The 22183-nt window shown below is 41.0% G+C and overlaps 1 protein-coding gene across 2 annotated transcripts in view; it reads right to left on the bottom strand.

Moving 5' to 3' along the window:
* LOC122791827 (tumor necrosis factor receptor superfamily member 1A-like) overlaps positions 1-22183 on the bottom strand; it is a 323895-nt gene that overhangs the window by 173319 nt on the left and 128393 nt on the right. For both annotated transcript variants that reach the window (XM_044059790.1, XM_044059791.1), the window contains exons 4-5: positions 9323-9437; positions 61-158 (exon numbers count right to left, since the gene is read on the bottom strand). In XM_044059790.1, coding sequence (XP_043915725.1) covers positions 61-158; positions 9323-9437 — 213 coding nt within the window. The remainder of the gene's footprint in view (positions 1-60; positions 159-9322; positions 9438-22183) is intronic.

Genomic DNA, 22183 nt, shown 5'->3' with positions numbered 1-22183 from the left:
CTAATAAATCTCGTGTAATTACGTAAAAATGCTGCAATAAATTTGATGCAAGAAATGTACCTGGTGATGATGATTCAGGTATGGTAGGTGGGGGTGGTCCACACACACTGTCCTTTGTAGCGTTGCATTCCTTTAAAATGACCATGTCATCAGAACACCTGAAAATTAAAAGTAGCATTACAAATGAATTAACCTAAAAAAAAAGAATGGAGATTCTAATAATGCTATGAGCACTGAAACGTACTGTTGAGATTAACAAACACCTCAGCTGATGAGAGTCACTCAAAACAGGGATGGTCTGCACCTCTCCCCTCTGGGCTTTTGAATTTTAGCTAAAACACTGTCCTCCCCCATAATGCCTGTTTCAGGCAATGCCAAATTGAAAGTACTTCTGACATAGCAAATCAAAACCAAGAAAAACTAACAGAGTTACTTCTCAATGTTAGGAGTCTAAACAAAAAACTTCACTCTCCTCATCCTAGAGCATGCTGACATCTGTGTGGTCACTGAGACATGGTTTAAGGCAGTGGAAAGCACACTGGCAGTGCAAGGCTATAATGCCTTCCACACATTTAGACCTGCTACTACACAGGCAGGGACTAAAGTTGGAGTTGTCTATTTACGTCAAAAATAAATATATTACAAGGCTGGTCAAACAGGACAATGCACTTGAGCTTCTCCAAGTTCAAATCACCATAGGCAAAAACCCATACCACATTTTAGTAAGCTATAAGCCATGTTCTATGGCCCAGGAATCCCATAATTTACATTTAAACTTATTGGAAACACTTACTATCTAATCCAATAATTAATTACCCCACTATTAACTGGAAATCACATACAACACCAAACACAGAGGCACAGAGATTCCTGGATTTTATACACAAAAACTCTCTGGAGTAGACTGTTAATAAACCAACCAGGGTTTTAACCATACTGAATCTGGTCCTCACTAATATGGGAGAGTGCTGCACACATTCTAGTGCAAGGTCAGACCACAAAGTGGTCTCCTTTGAAGTAAAAACACTTATATGCTCAGCCCCCTCACCCCAAGAACTTCAAATAAAAATGCAAACTTCCTTTCAGAACATAAAATCTCTCTCTGAGCCTCAACCCATACTGAACCCCCACAAAAAACAAGTTAATAGTCTTTGGAAACAAAAAAATCCAAACCATGCCAGTCCCCCTCACAATCCTCTCATTGAACGGAACCAAGATAGAACCCACAAACCAGATTAAACTTCTAGGTGTCTCAATAGATGATAATCTAAAATTTGATAAACATATTTCCCTGACAATCAAAAATGTTCGCATCAAAAGTGGCACCCTCTTTAGGGCCAAACCATACCTTTCTCAAAGCGTCAGGCCGGCCACTGCTCAATCACACCTGCTTTCTACACCCCTCTATGGTTCACACATATTCACAAACCTGCGAAAGACTGACCTCATTAACCTAGAATCCTGTTACAACAAAACTGATAAGTTTGCCACTAATCATCCACACAGGACTCACTATTGCACTGTCCTCTCCCAGCTTAACTGGCTAGAACTCTCTAACCTTTTATCTTTCAATCAATTTACCGTGGCCCACAAAATAGTCAACCAATCCAGCAACTGCCCTGCTCTTTCTAACCTAGTCCAACTTCGTATTAATCTCAGGTCACTCAGATCCTGTGACAAACTAATGATAAAGGTTACCCACTCCTCAACTATCAAAGCGACTCCCTCTATTCTTACAAAATTCCCAAACTTTGGAACACTCTTCCTCAACCCACTGCAAAATATCCTCACTATCAAGAGTTCAAAACAACTCCTAAAAGACTACCTATTGGCTTTGCTCCTGCCATACTCCAAGCTAAATCTTCCTAGCTCCCTTGCTACATCACTCCTCCAAACTTTACCCCTTATAACTGTACAAACTGTACAAACTAATGCGGTAATGCACTGGTGTTGGTGTCTTTGTTAATGCTTTACTGTATATATATCTATATCTATTTATCTATCTATATATATATCTATATCTATCTATCTCTCTATCTCTCTCTCTCTCTCTCTATATATATATATATATATATATATGGGTCTACTTCTATTTGCTGATAGCCCATTTCACTGAAACCCATTTCGTTGACAGCTCATTTCATTGACAAACATTCTAGGTGGGGGGCTACGCCCCCCACAACCCCCCAATGTGGGGGACTGTGCCCCCCACACACCCCCAACTATATATAACAATTCCATAGTCGCACAACAGTGGGGAGGGGGGCAAAACCCAGGTTTTTGCCTTGAATACTTTTGTCAATGAAATGAGCTGTCAACGAAATGGGTTTCAGTGAAATGGGCTGTCAGCGAATAGAAGTAGACCCAGATAGATATATGTACACACTGTTATATGAACTTGTATTTTGAACTTGTTCTGCTTATAATTATTATTGTTAGTTTTGCTTCTGGTTTGGAAATTTTCTCCCCATGCCTCCACTGAAAATGAGCTTCTGGCCCAGTCAGACATTACCAAGTTAAAAAATGTAATAAATAAATAAATTAAAAAAAATTAAACCTGGAACCCAGTTAATTCTAAGGCTAAATTCCTACCATTAAGTGATAACCTAGCAAAATTTCAAACCCCCATAAGCCCCGAAAACACAGCTGCCTACGTGGAACTGTTCATAGTACCCTATACAAGCACTTCTTTCTGTACGCAGAGGAAGAAGTACAGAAATAACTCAAAAAAACAAGTCACCCTGGTGGAATCACAACATCAATAGGATGTATAACAAAAGGAAGAAATTCATCACAAAAATTAGGAGGTGCAGCACACAGCAGGATAAAAGCACTCACATCAAATTAAACAAACAACTTGGGAGACGAGCCAAATCTGAGGTACATTTGGCCTGCCAAGCCAAGGACAACTGCAAAGCATTCTTTAGTTATGTCTGCAACCTCAAAGGCAATACACAATTGGGTGCAGAGCTCATTTTTAATGGAGCTACCTATACTGAGCCAGAAGATACAGCAAACCACTGGCCAAAAATTCAGCTCCAACATTACCCCTTTCTCTCACTCAACCTTCTCTCAGGAAATACAATCAAATATAACCCCTCCCTGCTATCACTAGGTAACAGGTCCTTAATGTTCTCCCTAAGTTCAAGAACAATGTATTAATGGGCTCAGACAGTATCCCAGGATGGCTTCTAAATAACATGAAACATTACCTATCAGGCCATCTGAAATTACTATTTATTTATGTATTGCATTTGTTTACCAGGAAAGTCCCCTGGGCCTAGGTGAGCCCATTTTCAGTGGCAGCCCGGGGAGAAAAGCTCCACATAAAAGTCAACATTACAGAAATACAAATATCAAAAATACAACTATCAAAAATGCAGCGCTATTTACAGTTTTTTTAGCAATTCCATTGCAGTTTTATGGTAGTCCATCGATGATATTAACATGTACTTTTGGTCATACAGATGCCACAAACATTACTGGTTGGGAGGCAGAAAAAAACAGTAATATCGTATACAATTATTTACATGCATTTAAATCTGTGTAGGCAGTGTAGTAACAGTCATAGGTATGGCTGCAGACCTGCTAAGAGTGCATACCTGTAGCCACAGAGAGTGGTTACTGAAGTTGGCAGTTTATTCCAAAGTTTGGAGGTAGTGAAGGAGTAAAGCATTTGGCCAGCTAGAAGTTGAGGTTTATTGACTAAGTAGAATTTTGTTGAAGCAAGAGGCTATATCTGAGGGGGTTTTATCAGGGTATGAGCAGGGATTGGAGTTAGACCCTGGGTGAATAAGGGAATTTATTGTTCCCCAGAATTTTTGAGGGTTTAGTCTATGCTGGTTTTGTAGCTTATGGTAATAGTCTTTCTGACCTTTAATCACCTGTCTTTTGGCTTGATTACGTAGTTGTCTGTATTGTACCAGTTCAGCTGGGTTTTTGTGTTTTTGCCATGTTCTCCAAGTTTATCTCTAGAAGACATGATTTGCTTTGTGGGTTTTGTGAGCCAAGTTGCGTGGTTAGTCTTGACTCTCTTTATTCTGGGTGGTGCTATCTCATCTAGGATTTTGAGAAATGTTGAATTGAATAATTCAGCTGCTTCATGCAGGGGAATGTTATGTAATGGAGACCAGTTAGTATGATGTAAGATTTCATTTAGAGGTTCTGGAGAGAAATTGGACAGGTCTCATTAGTTTTAAGTGATGATTACCGGTCATTGTAGCAGTTTTGTGAATGGCGAAGGCTGGTAGGTGGTCACTGATAGTGTTTGGTAAAGTTCCAAAAGTGGAGATTTTATTTGGTCAGACACAAGTATCCAGTCTAAGGTTGAGCCTTGTTTCATTTGATTGTTGGGCCTAGTTATATCAGGAATTAGTTGGGTGTAGTTGTATAGGTTGATATTTGTTTGGAGGTTTTGATTGGTGATATTTGACCAATTTATATTTACATCCCCTAGTATGATAGTTTCATTTTGAATATGTTTGGATGACCAAGATAGAATCTCTTCTAGAATGAGAATGTTATCGCCTGGGAGAATATACAAAACTATGATGCATAGGGTTTTGTGGTTATTTAGTTTTAATATTGTAACTAAGAGTTCAGCAGGGGAGAAATGTGGAATGGGTTTTGAGTACGGAACTATGGTATAGCTACTTGGGTATATTAAGGCAATGCCCCCGCCATTTTTGTGTGGTCTGTCATTTCTAAGGCATGAATAATTGGGGGGGGGGGGTAGGAATTCTGTACTATTTATGCATGGCTTCAACCATGTCTCTGTCATTGCTGTGAAATCAGGTCTGTTTAGGTGTAACCATGCATGGAAGTGGGGAATTTTGTTTCTAATGCTTTGTATATTAATGGTAGTAAAGTTTAGAGATTTGGTGGGATTTGGTTGGTTTTACATTTTGGAAAGAGGCCCTGGGTTTGGGGGTATATCCCCACATTTTATTAAATTAGAAAGGGTGTTTTGAGTGGAGTGGTGTGGCTGTCTTTTGGTTTCTGGCAGTAATAATGTTTGGGATCGTTATGGTAGACTTTGTGTTGTTGGAAGATTTTTACTTTGTAGTAGAAGTGTCTCTGTAGACAATATGGCTGAGCCTATTGAGGAATACCTAGGAAGAGTCTGTGTGTAGGTACAAGTTGAGTGTGTAAGGTTAAGAGGTATGTGATTTGTGTCATGCGATGTTAGATGGAAGAGTAGATAGAGATGAAAGGATATAGTTAGAATTATTGTAATAGTGTGGAGAGGCATAGTGGTAGAGTGGGAAAAAATAAAAGAGATAGGGAGAAAAATTGTAGTAAAGAAAGAGGAGTAGAGATAAAGAGGTGGGGTGAAACTTTGGTAGGAGGTGTACAGTTGTTTATGATGTATATGAAGGAGAGTAGATGTAGGGATTAGTTAGAGGTTTTGCAAGGAGGTAAGGAGGCAATATGCAAAGCTGAAAAAATTACACTACAAGATCAAGCACTTTTAACAAATGAGTACTCCTACATATACAAGATTATAATATCAACAGATTATCCACAACATGTAGATTATAACTAACAAATGTAAAAAAAAGTATAAATATATATATATATATATATATATATATATATATATATATATATATATATATATATTATATATATATATATATATATATATACATATATATATATATAAAATACCCTTACGTCTAAGATGTCATCACAAGACTGTACATTGAATTAACAGAAAGAAAAAATCTAAATGCAAGCATAAAGTCCCAAAATGGAAACAAAATCCAGGATATGTCCTAGCAAACAGTACCCTGACACAGCATTAAATTGTCTCAAAGTTTGGACAACATCATCGCTTGAAGTAATCACAACTGCAGTAAGGATAATAATGAAGAGAAAACCAGACGCTTGACAGCAAAATCTTCACCAAGAATGATTCCAAGGTACAAGGAAAATATGAATGATGTCAACAACTGGCTGAATAACTGGTGTCATTTGAGGGGGGATTCAGTATGTGTTGGCATGGAATGAACTGCCACACTGCACTATATGCTTTACAAAGAATGACTTGCACCTTTCCTTCCAAGGCTTCCACATATTAAATAAAGGCTTAGCTGCCACTTTAGTGCTTTTTTAGGCAGAGTCCAGCTAATGGATCTTCCAACCTGTGAACAGTTATCAATTCTGCATGCTGTCCTCATGCTATCTCATTGCAGTGTCCACGCAGATCTTGAACTAATCCTGTATGTTCTATTGCTGTAGATATCATTCATCACAGTAATCTTTGCAGGGGACTAAAAGAGCTTCCTACATGCTGTCCAATTCCAATTGTGCTGTTACTGCAATCATATGTTGTCTTCCATCTTGTCTTTAGTTTTTACTTACTTAAGGACAACTTACTCCTACTGCAAAGTTCAGTTATAGGCTGTGTGTTACCTGAATGTAGCCTTCAAACAAGCTTCTTTATGCATAAAGGTGGACCATCTACAGACCCTGGAAACTACAGACCCATAAGTCTCACTAGTCCTGCATGCAAAATCATGGAAAGAATTATCATGGAAAGGATAAGTAATGACATGGGAAACCCCCAGACACTAGACCTAACCCAATTTGGCTTCATCAAGGGCAAGTCATGCCTACTCAACCTTGTGGACTTCTTTGAGAAGGTCATCAAAACAATGAATGAGGGCAAAATGGTTCACATTGCCTACCTTGACCTGGTGAAGGCATCTAACACAATACCCCACTTGGGCATTGTTGACAAACTCAAGAGGTTACTTCTAAGCCGTTATGACATCTGGTGGATAGTCAGCTGGCTCACATACTGGACTCAGGAAATTAAAATTGGGGAGTCCACCTCTACAAAGAGGCCAGCCACAAGCGGAGTTCTCCGGGTACTGGTCCTGGGACTGATACTTTTTGGCATTTACTTCTCTGAATTCAGGGCCACTGTCAAATGCCTTGGCTTACTAAATTTACAGATGAATGCAAATTAGAAGAAGTCATAGAATCCTCCACCAACACAAATGTTCTTCAGGAATGGCTGACACAGACAAATAACTGGTGTCAGAGGCATGGACTACAATTAAATGCCAAAAAATGTGCAAGAGGATCCATCAGGAAGTCATCCACCCCTGGTAGCTACTATTCTGACAGCATACCCCCCTAAGATTTGACCCAGTAGTCAGGGACGTGGGAACATGCACATACAGTAATCACGTGTCTACAATAGTGAGGAAATCACTCTATGCTGTGCAACTTATAAACAAAGATATGGCATCTAGATCCAAGGTAGTCATTGTTCCCACTGTATTCAGCATTCATAAGATGTATCATTGAATACAATGTCCCATTTGGTATGTACCTTACCAGGCATATCCACCAAATGGAACCTCCAGAGAGGTTCATCACTAAAAGAATACAGAGTGTAACATATTCTGTGCAGACTGCCTCATGGCACTGTCCCTCTATTCCGTCCCCTACAGGCTGTTGAGGGGAGATCTATGCCTGCCATACAAGGCATTGTCAGACTCCAGCCTTATAGACTTCCTGCATATCCGCAAAACAAACAGCACCAGAAAAGTTTAGAGGAGGTCAGCAATTTAGTTGGCTTGTCAGTGCCCTGGAATCACAGCTGGGTTATAAGAATGACTTTTATACCAACACATCTGAACTTTAGGACTTTATAGAACCTGTCAGGCTTCTTACAGGTGGGAGGCTGGGAATCATGGGCTTGAGAATCTAAAGAGAAAATGTCCAAAAGAGCATCTGACACTGGAGGTACTGTAGAAGGCCCGGGGTGAATCTATCTGCAAAAGATCATAGTACCTCTTTTGAATGTCAGAAACCTGCGAGCATTCCAATTTAAAATGTTCCATCTTACATCTTAAACTGTGGACAAAGGACATATGTCTGATGGACGGCGCCTGAAAGGTGTAAAGGCTATGGTATGCTGGCCAGACATTTAACTATCCATAGCAGGATAAGGGAAGGACATCATAATTGTCCCTTTTCAAGGGCAGCTTGGGAGCACTCTTTGGTTAAGTGACTTGCTCACAGTCATACACTAGGTATATGAAGGCAAGGAGGAATCAAATTCCATACCCTTGGCTACAGGAAGCAGTATTTCCCACCCAAGTGTGAATCACCAAAATGTGATCTGGAGCCAGGCTGCTGGAGCAGGGATTTGCCTGTGACAACTGCAACCTGGGATCAATTAATGACCTAGGAAGCTAGAGGGCTGATCAGGGTTACTGCAGGTTTACAGGCAGCTCATCCAGCTAGTGAGCAGAATGCTGCCCACTAGCCGGGACTAGCTAGATAAAAAGCAGCATCACTGCACACAGATTGGAGTGCAGATGTAAATGCATCAAGGGTGGTAGTATCAACATGCACATGCTTATCTCACTGCACATCCCCCCAGAAGGATAGGGCACATCGAACATCTGTGTGATTAGGACAGATGTTGCAAGGTTAGAATACCTAGTCTCTGCTTCAACACTACAGAGACAGCTGAATGTACTATCAACTATGCTCCCAGGTTAGCAACCCCAGTCTAAGGCGTAAGCCAGTTAGTGTAGTGTTGGGGATGAGGAGAATAGACAGCGACCACCTTTGGATGCTCATCCTGACCAAGGTGATAAAAAGTGATTTGGTGTGAAGTTAGGATCTCCTGGGGAAAGAGATTTAGAACAGATACCAGTACTACTTCCTGGGAAGGGGTGGTGAGGTTGATCTCTGGAGGTTTAGAAGATGTCTAGGAGAACCACAATAAAAAAGAGTGGGTAAGCAGAGGGTCAGTAGCATATGGTTAGCTGCTACAGCCAAGGGAGCTTGATGGTCAAAAGATATTTTTCCATTGACACCTGTGTGTTCACATTCAAAATCAGACATCAAAAGACTGCATTCCTACAAAAATAAAATACTTACACAATACTTAGTTTCAATTGTTTCAAATTAAAAATATCCTATAAATACAAATAAAGAAGGGAAATAATTAAAGGGAAGCTATAATATCTGCATTTAATGTAAGTGTTAATAGACATCATTACTGTTCATCCAGGCAACCCTACAGAAGGGGAACCAAGTCTAAAATATACACTGGTATGCAAAAACTGGCATAAGAGAGTCTACATTATTTGCCGACAGCGATAATCTTAAAGATTATTATGAATTATATAAATATCAGACAGCTCCTTCAATACTCTCTGGTTGGCAGAACCCTAACCTGTGCAGTCTTTTAACCTACGTTTTATACCTGAAAACGCTGTGTCGCACAATGCCAGTCAAGACGCACAGCACTTGTAACACAGTTATCACTGATAAAATGTCTTCTCCTTACCTTTTTGAGCAGGATTGGCACACTTCACAAGGCAAATCTGGCAAACAAAAGGTCCCTGGCTTGCACTGGCATACAGTATCCTTTGCTACAGTGCAGGGAAATATCATCTCCTGATCTATGGAAAACAAGAGCACTACTTGTGATTTTCCAGAAAAAAAATAGGTCAGAAACTGCTTATTGACAATTTAAACACATGATCACAGTTATTTTTGTACAATCATTAGCATCACTGCAGAATAAGTCAAGATACATCTGTGTTCTCCATCTCATAACTGCAACAGACTATCTACATATAAAATGTACCAATATATTTATACGCAACTTATTTTCAAGGCATTATGAGACTTATGTAAATGAAAATGTTTTCAGCATAATGGCTCAGAAGCATGCATACCAAGATAAAAGTCTTACAATGTAATCAGTCCCAAAAGTCAGACTTAAATAGATAAGGGCATTTATTTGGTGGCTATCTTTGTGCATTATCATATCATGCATGAAGCAGTACAGTTGTAAGAGGTACCAGCAGATCTAACATGATGATATTATTTGGCAGTAATCCTTATATATAGGTTTACTCACATTCAAAACACAGAGAAAGTAGAATTATTTAAGAACTTGCAGTAGATGCCCTATTTTCCACTGTTGCCTCATTCCTTACCCTGCCCAGGATACCAAAGCCTTGGACCCTTTCAGGAGCTCTACATCAGGCATATGCCCTGTGTCTAAGGCATGAGGTACATAAGTGAATATGAGTGCCTAATCCTCAGAACTGATTTGCCCCAAGAGAAATAGAAAAGTAAGGGCATGTGCAACCAAAAAAGGGGTAAATATGAGACTCCCTGGCCAAAGGGTAAGGAAACAGAACAAAAAAGAAAAGGGGGGGGGGAGAAGAGAGGGACAAAATACTGGAAGGTCCTAAGGCTTTGGCATGCTGGCTGGATATATGGCTATCCTTGGCAAGGCACGACTTTGGTAAGGAATACTGCATCAGTGATAAAGAATGATATCTGCTAAGTTGCCTGGTTATAGTTACTTCACAATATTTCAGAAACCTTTCATGGCTTTTGAGTTACTGTCCTGCTTTTGTATTTCCTACAGGGTAGCTCCTTTTCTCCTGCATTTATCAGCATATTCTTCGTAAATGAAATACATACCCTCAAGGTTAACCCCATGTTCAGCTTGTATCATGTATCCATATGTTCCAATTATATTATGTTTTCCCCTGTGGCTAGGGCAGTGTGCAGCTGGGTCCCTGGGGGGGGGGGGGTTGAAATGAAACATTCCCTGACAGAAGGCCTTGCAGATATTCAAAGAATAAATAATCGAACAAACCATGGACATATTTTCTTAGCAGTACTCTCTCTCTCTCTCCTTGCACAACCAAACACAGGTCCCTCATAATGGTGCTTCACTGTCATGGGCTGGCAGACACGAAGTTCAGTTTTGAGCCTATGCTAAAATATAACTAATGCGATATACACACACAAAAGTACAACTGTGGTAAAACTGATTCACTGTAGAGTAAAGCAACTATGTAGAGAATTGAACCTTGCAGACTCCAATCCTTAACTTACCAAAAAAATGAGATATATTATGAATGAAGGCTTTGAGATGCATATAAAATTTGTTGAATTAATGTTTATGTCCTGCCTTTGATACAATTTTGCCTTGTGACAAGAATACGGACCAGCTCATCTACTTACCAAGTGAATAAATGCATACATATATAAATATCCCTAAAGCACACTTAAGACTCAGTAGCATGTGTTAGGACCACTCAGAAGATAGAACTACCAGACTACTGAAATGGCCTCCCCTTTAGCAATGTGTACTGGCACAATCAATTTTCACCATTAAGGAAGTCAGAACAAAAGTGGACAAAAATCAGGAAATGAGAGGATCAAAATACAGGAAAGGGATAGAGGAAACTTATGTTACCAAAGACTAGCCTTTTTCTTGTGGATTCATTATGTTATTTGCCCACGACTCTTGTATCTGATGAAAAGAGGTCGATCTTCTGTAAAATCGAGTATGCAGTTCATAGTTAATTGTCCTTGGTGGCTACTCTCATTGGAATGTTCGCATGACGACTGAAGATCTAGATGTGGACATTATTCTCAGCCTGTTGTTGTTGTTGTAGTGCTTTATAAATGCATATGGGGAAGACTAGCTGCAGCTGCACAAATATTGTCTAAGACTGAGCTGCACAAAAAGGCTGTATAAACAGTCACTGCTTCAGTGGAACTAGTCCTCATGCTCCTCTGAAAAAATGCAGTTGACTAATCTTCTGGTAAAAGGCGTGGTTTGCATTTTTTTTTCATCTGAGGTATGCTAAACAGCAAATCTTCCCTTCTGACAGATTTCTTTCAGTACACATAAAAGCTAAGCTGCCTATGGACATCTATATAATTCTCCATTAATGGAACTCTCTTTGAAGAACAAAGGTAATCTGATGGAGATGTTTATGTAGCAATCTTGGATATGAATTATGTATCAGTCATTAATTAGCACCCTTTCCTTGTGGAAATAGAAAGGACCTGTAGGTCAGAAATCATTTTACCAAAGGTAACAGCTACTAGATAATGAGCCTTCCAAAATAAGAATTTCATGTCCGACTAATCTGCATTAAGCTTCTGAAGCAAAAAACAGATATTGCAGTGTGCGGGGGTGGGGTTTGAACTGAAACATTCCATGACAGAAGGCCTTGCAGATATTCTAAGATACAACGAAAGCTGAATCTTTGCCAGAGTGAAAGTTGCACATGGCTGTCAAATGGACCTTGATTCAAGAATATCTATGATCACAATCAAAACAATTCTGACAAATAGCAAAAATGCTGAGGGATGGGGCAGTAAACGAGCTCAAACCCTCATCGACTGACCATACAGAAAAAAAAAAGCTGTTGCCTACATACGTTTTCTGCCTATATGGCTGTTGACAATACACCTCTATCTGAAATATCTTGTTACTGAACTATCACAAGAATTAAAGAAGATAAGCCATTAGTTTCAAGGCAGGTTTAGGTGGTTTGCCAGAAGGGTGACAAAGGAGCATCTTGGAAGGCCAGAGCAATGCAGACATCTTGAAGAGATGAGCCTGATGAAGAGATATCCATATCTATCTGGACCAAAAGGGAGCAGCAAGAAAGATTTTGACTTTCTGGATGAATCTTTTCACCAAGTGAAATGGGAGAAGTGTAGAGAAGGTCAATTGGCCAAAAGTGAGCTATTACATCCTTTGCTTCTCCTGCTAGAAACATAAAGAAAAAAATGCACTTTGGGTACCTGGTGTTGGTTGTACAGGCTGAGGTCACACACTGATAAGACCCAATGATGAAAAATGGTCTTGGCCACTGAAGGACTGAGTGACCACTTATGAAGCATTAGAATGCTGCAACTCAATTGCTCCACATTTGCATTTTTCAGAATATGTATCTTCAAAACGAAGTGATCCCACAGGACCACCCAGTGCCACATCTGCACAGCATCGTGATACAATAGTCAAGATCACATCGCCACTTGTTTGTTGATGTACCAAGACAACTCCCCAGCTGTCTCAGTGAATGGAGCAATCCCCTTTTAGCAGCACAGCTTTCACCTTCAGGATGCTGATATGGAGGTAAAATGCCTGAGATATTCAGGTTTCCAGGACCATCTCCCCATGGTAATGCCCCTTCTCCCACCCTAGGACAAACATGCCCAAGGTCACTGTCATCTGAGAAGTCTACATTTTGAAAGGATTCCCTGTCTGAATGCATGCTGGATCTGTCCATAATATGTCACCTGGAAGCAAAAAGTGAACAGTTTAAAGAAAAGACACAATTATGAAGACTAGTGAATGCACAGACCCAGTGAAGGACTCTCACCTGAAGTCTGGAGTGAGGAACCATAAAGGTGAATGATGTCCTTAAGCCAAGAATTTTGAGGTAGGATTCCACTGATGCTGTCTGGGAGGTCAGACTTAGAGCAATTCCTTGACTAAAGGGAAGCTGCCTGTCCTTGTACAATAATGCTTCAGACATCCATATACTGACGCAACAGCCAATGAATGTTTATTAATTTACTGGCATTTGTTTAAAAACATGTATTCAGTACAATAAATGGCGACGTAGAAACAGAGGTTATACATAATTACTTTAGTTGATGTAATACAATGCTGAAAAATACTTTATCAAAATAAATTCACACCTAAGGTACAGAAGAAAACATGTAAAGTCGAGCATGGGAGAATATATTACTCAACAGTAATAGTAGATAGAGAAGTGGTAATGTTAACAGTACTCAAGATGTAGGGAAGGCAAAATATAAACTTTACAAGTAGGGAAGACATAAAACACACATACCACTCTGTACTACGAGAAATAGTTTTTCTGTAAACAGCTTAACTGCTGCAGTATGTAATATAAGGTTAGCCAGAAGCAGAGCAGGAATCAAGTCAGGAGTCAGATAAGAAATGTTCTTGTCCGTTTATGAAAATATGAAAGTTGTATACTGACCTCAAAGTTACAGGGACAAAGTCTGAATATTCGGTAACATAGTCTGAGGATAGGGCAGTTCCTGCAGAGTTCTGAGGTTGGGGAATGCAAAAGAGTTGTTTGTCTTTTGAATGCAGTGGCATGTATGGAGGGCGGTTATGTGGAATGATGTTCACTATTGGACATTTAGAAGTTTGAGTTGTACTGTATCTTGCAGGTAGCAGAGTATAGGTGAGGTACTGATAAAGTTTTACACACTTTAGGTATTTTAAGTTTATGCAGTGGTGAGTTCTACAAGGTTAACAGGCAGCAAATGATGCTACTTTGTTGTAACTTTCTGGATTAGCTTTGAGAATTATGGGGAGGTTTACTAAAACAGCAAAGCCACATAAGGGTGAAGTCAGAGGAAGTAGGTAGTAGCAATGTCATTTTATTAGTGTTGCTGAGAAATTATTTGCTCTCTATATTGTTCCTAGTTTCTGGTGGGTCTTTTTGATTGTTTATTGTATGGGCAGGTCAAATTTAAGATTGTCACCTATTATCAAAACCAGCAGCTTTGTATGTGAAACCATTTATATTACTATGTTGTTGGAGGAGGTCATTTTAAAATGGGTTGTCCTGGTTGTCAGATTTGGGGAAGAACAGGATTTGCTTTTTTGGGTGGGGTGGAGGTGGGGTTCAGCAGGAGATAAGCATTACTTAGCCGCGTTCTAAAGCGGTGACGGCTTGCTGGGTAGTTTGTTAAAGACTGGTTAAGCTGTATGGAGAACATATAAGGGTCAAGTCATCTGCACACTAGATTAGAGAGGATTATTTTGATACAGCATGTAGGCTATTAATGAAAATATTAAAGAGGAGTTGCTGTTAAAAAGGGACAATTAGTACAGCATATAAAATATTGTATGATGACTATAAGAATCAAACAGAGAAGATCAGAAAAGATTGGGAAGAGAGAGAATGGAAACACAAGGGTACAACAAAATCCAGGAAGTTTAAGACTTTTGTTTGGAAATGTTTGCAGAGATATTTTTATACCCTGATTAGATGTCAGAGAATTTTTCTCAGGTAGATAGCAAATGCTGGAGGTGTGACAGGACAGAGGGCGGGGTAACTGGAAATATACTTTTGGAGACTGTAATGACTTGCAGATTTTAAAAATTTCCTAGAGCAACTTTGTCAGAAATATTGGAGGAGCAAATGATTCCAGTGAAGGAAATGATTCGTTTGAGTTGGGAAAGATGTGAACTGTCTACAAAGAGCCAGCCACTGCTCTGCTGTATTTATCTGTGCAATCCAAGGAATCTGTTGCATTCTGCTAATCATAAGTACAATTTTATACTGCGTTTTGCACTTTTAAACTGTATTTTTATTATACTACTGATTTTTTAAAACTATTCTTGGTGTTTGTTGCACTTTTTTTGTCCATTGTAGCATGGACTAGATTCAGACCTGCGGAATATGGTTCTGTTTGTTAAACTGAACACTAAACCATGCTATCTTTTGTTGGAGAGCCCCACACCCCCTGTACCCTTGTGGCAAGAGACTGCAGTTAGGACTCATCTGATTGAAAGTTGCTGGCACAGGGCTCAGTTCTGAGCTTTTTTATTGGTAAAATTGTTTAATTCAGTTTGCTCACTGTTGCTACACAAGCCCCACGTTTGTAACACAGCTCCACAGTTAGGCAATGCTCTGCTGTATTCATCTGTTTAAGCATAGCAAACCTCCATGAACCATCGTGTCCTACCGTGCAGTGGGGTTAACCACTGGCAGTTATACATGCAAAAACTTCAGTAGATGAATTTTGCCTTAGTAGCTGCCCGTGATCCGTCTGAGAAGTCCTTAAATTGTGCTTAGCTGCTCAGAATGCACCTCAGCTGTGCTTTCGCCCCTTAAACAGTCCCCAAACCACCAAATCTATTAAAGTCTCATACCATTTAGAATCCACGTGCTTGTATAGACCCTTATAGAGCATCCCATTAGTACAGACCCCATTTAGAGCACCCAGTTATACCACACCCCTCCATTTTCTCTCCCCATTGTGAAAAAAGGATTTAAACTAGCATTATGGATGGTCAGTTTCCCTCAATTTCTCCAACTTGAAATGGGTACCCCGAGGAAGTGTAGCAACTGCCTCATGTACACTGACAACCCTCTACTCCTAAATCACCCAAATACAATTAGTGGGAGATGTATCCGCACTAAGAATTTGGGATTGTTACTCTCTTGCACACAGAACAGTAACATTGAACAGGTTATCAGCTCACAAACTACACACATAAACCATCATATGCGGAGGTACTCACCAAAAACCTACCTAAACACCAGAGACCTTCCAAACACAAACATGCTACAACTAATACAGCACCTATAGCACTCAATACACATAAAAACACAAGCACTAGTGTCTCATCAAATAAGTCCCTAAGGCAAAGCACATCTAAACCAAATTTATTAGTCATAGATGGCTCAATTGTGAAACACACAGATGTCCCACTCGTCAGGCTGAACAAGGAGAAGGTTACGGTCAGCTGTCTATCTGGTGTCAGGATCCATTAGATCACACATGCACTCAAGTCTCTCAAGAACAAGGACTGTTATGACTTTGTAATAATTCATTTGACAGAGGTGACCAAGAAAAGACTAAGAAATAAATCTCCGTTCCACCAGGATAGAAACCAAGTCTTTTAATGAAATAAAATTCAACCATAAGCGCTTTCGTCTGCAACAAGGCAAACTTCCTCAGATAAAAACCCACTGGTACAGATAATCTTATATATAAAACCTTCCCTTCAATTATTCAATTAAAATCCAAGCAATTAAACAATTTAAAAAAACTGATCGTTAAAAATACACTGCGTCTCAAAATAATTCCTTTTACACTTTCTACGATTTACACATAACTCCAAATGATACAATAATACAGTAAGAAAATATGTTATATATTGCATGTTATCTTTATGTTTATAATAAAAATCAAAATAATTATTATATATACATCATAATGATAATGTGTTAAGAATTATAAAAAAAATAAAAAAAAAAATTTTTTATTATGTAAAAAATGATGAATGTGTAAATATGTATGTAAAATTCAAAAGTATGTTTTGAATTATAAAAAAGATTCATAGCAACTGTAATATTTTACAAAACAACTGTAAATTGTAAAATATTACAGTTACTATGAATCTTTTGATTTATGTGTAGGTTCAGCTGGTCTTGAGTCCATAAGCCTTGTATGCACTTGTCCAGCATGTGCGCCCCCCAACCGAGGTCTGAGGCGTCCGTGGTGATAGTCTGGCTTGGTTGAGGGCTGTGGAAGGGCAGTCCTTTGTTCAATTGACAGGCCTGAGCCCATCATTGGAATTCTTGCTTCAGGCATGGAATTATTGGAATTTGGGTTTCTAGGCTGTGCTTGTGCTGAGACCATAAATTCCTTAGGTACCATTGCAACTTCCTCATATGTAGTCTGGCATGTGGAATCAATATTATGCAGGATGCCATGTAACCCAGGACTTGCAGGACTTTCCTTGCTGTTAGCTGGTTCTGCGTTGTTAATGCCATGAAATAGAGAGGAAGGTGCTTCTGCTTTTCTGCTGTGAGGGATGCCATTTGATTTGATGTGTCCAGTTCTGCACCCAAGAAAGTTATCCTCTGGGATGGTATCAGCCTTGACTTTTTATATTGACTGTGTATCCCAGGGCTTGTAGCAGATGAATGACCTTTTCAAATCTTTTGCTAATTTGTTTTTGTTGTCCGCTTGTAACAGGCAGTCGTCCAGGTAAGGGTAAATTTGAATTCCCTGAAGCCTGCAATGAGCAAGTACTGATGCCAGGCATTTCGTGAATACTCTGGGCGCAGTAGATAAGCCAAAGGGCAATGCTGAGAATTGATAATGCTCTGATCCTGCAAGAAATCTGAGGTATCTTCTGCAATTTGGTCGTATGGGGACGTGCAGGTATGCCTCCTTGAGATCTAGAGTTACCAGCCAAGACTCCTTGCCCAGCATGGGAAGAAGCTGCTGTAGGGTCAGCATCTTGAATTTTGGAACAATGAGATATGTGTTCAGAGCGGACAGGTCTAGAATAGGTCTCCATTGGTTTTCTTTTCTTGGCACCAGGAAAAGTCTTGAGTAAAATCCTTGCCCTTGTTCCATAGACGGTACCTTTTCTATAGCTCTCATCCTTATTAAGTTGTCTATTTGTTCTAGAGCTTTTGTCTTTTGATTTGGAGGTAGGTTTGGCATTCCTCTCTTCCTTGGTAGAGTATGGAAGTGAAACCTGTAACCTTTGTCTATTGTCTGTAAAATCCATTTGTCTCCTGTGATGTAATGCCAGTTTACTGAAAATAAGGCTAGCTTTCCGCCTAAGGGTGCATCTAGTTGTTCCCTGGTAGGCGGTCTCAGAGCCAAGTCACTGTGATTGTCCTGTGGAAGTGGTAGTGGCTGGATCTGTGGCAGTACTTCGCTGGTTGTTAGGCTGCCACTGACGTCCCCTGTAGGCACCTCTGGATTGACCCCTGCCTCTTGGGCGCCTATTCCTGCCTCTCTGTGCTCTGGTGGTGTCTGGAAAGGACCAATTCTTGGAAGGCCAGTTCCTACTAAACCTTGGAGGCTGGACCTGTAAGAAATCCTTGACTGTCTGGACAGATTTTGCTTTCTCTTCCACCTTCTTCAGCACCTGCTGTGCAGGTGAGCCAAACAAATTATGCTTATCCATGGGAGCATCTAGGAGCTTTGATTTTACATGGTCTGGTAAGGACTGCTCTTTTAACCATGCATGCCTTCTGATCACTGTACCAGTCATAGCTGATCTAAAGGAAGCCTCCAGTGCATCATAGCCGCATTTTAAGGAATGATTACTGACCAGCTGCTGTATGTTATGTACCAGTTCCTGAAGAGACTTTTTGTCTAATGGTTCAGGCGAGGACAGTTTTTTAGTTAACTGGTCTAACATAAATTCCTGATACTGAATCATGTGGAATTGACAGTTTAAGGCCCTAGCCGAAAGAGTAGCAGAAGTATAAACTTTTTTACCCCATCTCTCTAAGGCCCTAGATTCCCTTTCAGAGGGGAGGGGGTTTTTGGCAGAGGTAGCTGCTACAGCCTTGGGTCCCTGTGAAATAGTTTCAGGATCTGCAAAAGGAGCCTTATACAAATGATAATGTGTGTCCGGAACCCTGTAGTACCTGTCGGGCTTAGCAGGGGCCGGAGGAAGTGAATCAGGGGCAGTACAAGCATCATTAAATGCATCATCCACAACAGTAAGTACTGGAGGAATGGCTAAAGGCCTATGCTGTGGCAAATGCAAAAGGTCCTAAGCCTTTTCCTAGAGTCTGAAAAATCCTGGCCCTGCCATTGAAATTGTTCCCTCATAGCATGCAAGGTTTCCCCAAAAGAAAATTCCTCAGGCGGAGAGGCAGAAGGAATGGAGTCTTCTGCATCAGAGTCCTCATAAGGAGAATAAGGGCCTTCTGGAGGGTTTGTATTTTCTGAATCATCAGAAGAGTAATCTGAAGAAACTGGCTCAGGGGGCTCTGCTCTAGGCCTCTTCTCTGGAGGTGGGTGAGAGGCCCTGTCAGGGTGAGGTTGGGATCCCCTGATCAAAGAAATGAGATCCTCTGCTAGACTAAGCATTTGAGTACTAGAGCTAGGCCTGTGAGAGGGGGTCTTAATAGGCACAGTCTTGGGTGATTTTGCTGCTTTAGCCCTGGCAAAAGCCTTAATCGACATGGATGCAGGGGGCCTAGCAGCTCCACGTGCAGGAGTGGATATATCTAAAGGGATAGTATCAGATAAATCCTGTGAACCTGTAAGAACAGGTGGAATTTCAGTAGCAGATTCAGCCATGCTGGATGAGGGCTCGGTGGGAGGCAAGCTTTCGGCCGAAGGAAGAACAGAGGGCTCGGTTTCAGCCGAAACCGAGACACTCGCGGTTGACTTAACCGTGGTTTCGGCCGAAACCACGGACCGTGAGTGTCGGTCCTTTTCCTTGCGCTTTTTAGCTAATTGTGAAGTCGGAGTTTCCGACGGCATGTTGTAAGCAAAAGCGGAGCCGAAAAACTCCTCAGCAAATTCCGACCGACGTCTAAGTGTCCGTCGGTTGAAAGAAGCACATGCTAGACAGGCTGCTACATCGTGGTCTGGGCCTAAACAAGGTAGGCAGTAAGAGTGGAAATCTTTATGAGGTTATTTGTTTCCCACAAGTTAAACAGTTATTCACTTTTTCTGACATCGGCTGAGGCAAGAAAGAGTCCCCAACGGGGTACTTAGCTTTTTAGAAGTCTTCGGTAGTAGCAATCTCTGGTTCTGACCGACTGGCACTTGCGAACAGCTTCTGCTTCGGGCGCCACACGGCAAGAAAGACTGAGGAAAATGGCGTCGGCTGATGCCTTTATACCCGCTGAACTGCAGCTATGACGTCGGGTGAAGTGCGACATCAGCCGAGGCCAGACCCAGACTTTGGAATCCGGCTGACCGAAGGGCTGCCTGAGGCCAGGACAACCCATTTGTTAGGACTGCAGATGCATCCTTGAAGGACATCTGATCAGATTTCCTGAAAGAGTTAGTCCTATGCAAATAAAATCTTAACTGTCTATGTACATCCAGATCATGGAGGAGATATTCGCCTTTGTTAGAATGAGTTTGAAAAAAGACAGGTAACTGAATAGACTGGGTGATATTAATGTTCAGTGACTACCTTCGGCATTAAGGAAGGATTAGTTCTCAAGGCCACTCTGTCCTTATGAAAAATGATATATGGCAGCTTGGAAGCTAAAGACTATAATTCCAAGACCCTCTTAGCTGAAGTTATGGCCACAAGAAATGCTGTCTTCCAGGGCAGGAATTTAATGACACAGGAATGAGCTGGCTCAAATGGACTTTGAGAGACTGCAACATCATAGTCATATCCCAAGGGGAAGGAGGATCTCTGACAAGGGTCTGAGGAGAAAAACACCTTTCCTGAAGGCCTTACATTGGGAGTCTACACTATTAACATGAAAATTAGAAATGGCGATTAATTGCAGTTTTATTGTAGGGAAACTGGCACCTTCTTCATAAAGGGATGATAAAAATAAAAGAATATCCAAAACTGGAGCTGAGAAAGGGTCAAGATTGCTTTCTGCAGCCCAAAAGAAAAAATGTTTCCACTTACTGTTGTATAGAGTTTTTGAGCTGATGGTTTCTGAGAGGCTAGAATAATTTTCCTAACAGGGGAAGCTAGCTCGGACTCTCTTAGTATCATAGGAAGTGGAGAAACCATGCAGTTAGATGAAGGGATCAAAGGTTTGGAGTTTGCAGTTCTGAAGGGTGAGTGATGAGATCCTGTATGAGATCCAGTACCCAAGGTGGATACTTCAGATGAGGGGAACCACACCTGATGAGGTCAGAAAAGGGCAATGGGGATCATGGAACACTTCAGTCTGTGGGCTTTCTGCAGTACATGGGGGGGGGGGTCAATGCAATAGGTGCATATGCATAAAGGAGACCCAGAGGCCAATTGTGGACTAGGGCATCCCTAGGGGACTGCCCGTCTGAGGGAATAAGGGCAAAGTACCTGCTGCATTTGTTGTTCACTGGAGATACAAAGAGGTCGCAGCATTATAGGCCCCATTGGCCGAATATTTGAGATGCCACTGATGGATTCAGGGACCACTCATGCGGGCTCAAACTGGACCTGCTGATTTTGTCTGCCAATACGTTGGACTCCACAGGTATATGCATCGCAATAAGAAAGCGACTGGAAGAAAATTGCCCATTCCCACACTCTCATGGCCTTTCTGCACAGTGGTAAGAAAGTGTCCCCCCCTGCTTGTTGATGTACCAGACCACTGACATGTTGTCTGTATGAATGGCAACTGACCCCAGAGGAAAGCAATCCTGAAAGGCTTGCAACGTCAGGAGGACTGGTCTAATCTTTAGGATGTTTATGTGCAACTTGGTCTGCCCTGAAAATGCCCCCTCCCACCCTAGCAGGAAGTGTCTGTGGTCACTGTGGCTGTGGGGGGGGGGGGGAGGATCTGCTTTGGAAGAGATACTCTTAAAGAAGTCACCACTGAAGATGTCGCCTGCAAATGGGTGTAAGTGGGATTGGCATAGACATCGGATGATAAAGAATGAACCATTGGACTGCTAGTATCCATTGAAGTACTTGCACGCAATAGCTTGTCAGCACTACAAGGAGGATAGCCACCGACACAGACCCCACAGCCTTGAGAAAGAGATGCACCAGCAGCGACGCGACCTCTAGAATGGCTTTGACCTGCTGCCTTACAAAGTCCACTCTTTGAAGGTTCAAAGCTGCAATTTCCATTACTGTGCTGAGTTGGGTTCCTATGAATTCCAGGCCTTGCACAGGAGTCTGTTTTGACTTGGCTACATTGACCGTAAT

Source organism: Protopterus annectens, chromosome 17.part0 (genome assembly GCF_019279795.1).
Source record: "Protopterus annectens isolate FY-2018-M chromosome 17.part0, PAN1.0, whole genome shotgun sequence".
Lineage (NCBI taxonomy): Eukaryota > Metazoa > Chordata > Ceratodontiformes > Protopteridae > Protopterus > Protopterus annectens.
Note: the sequence above shows the minus strand (reverse complement) of the source record. Positions and strands in the feature narration are given on the sequence as shown.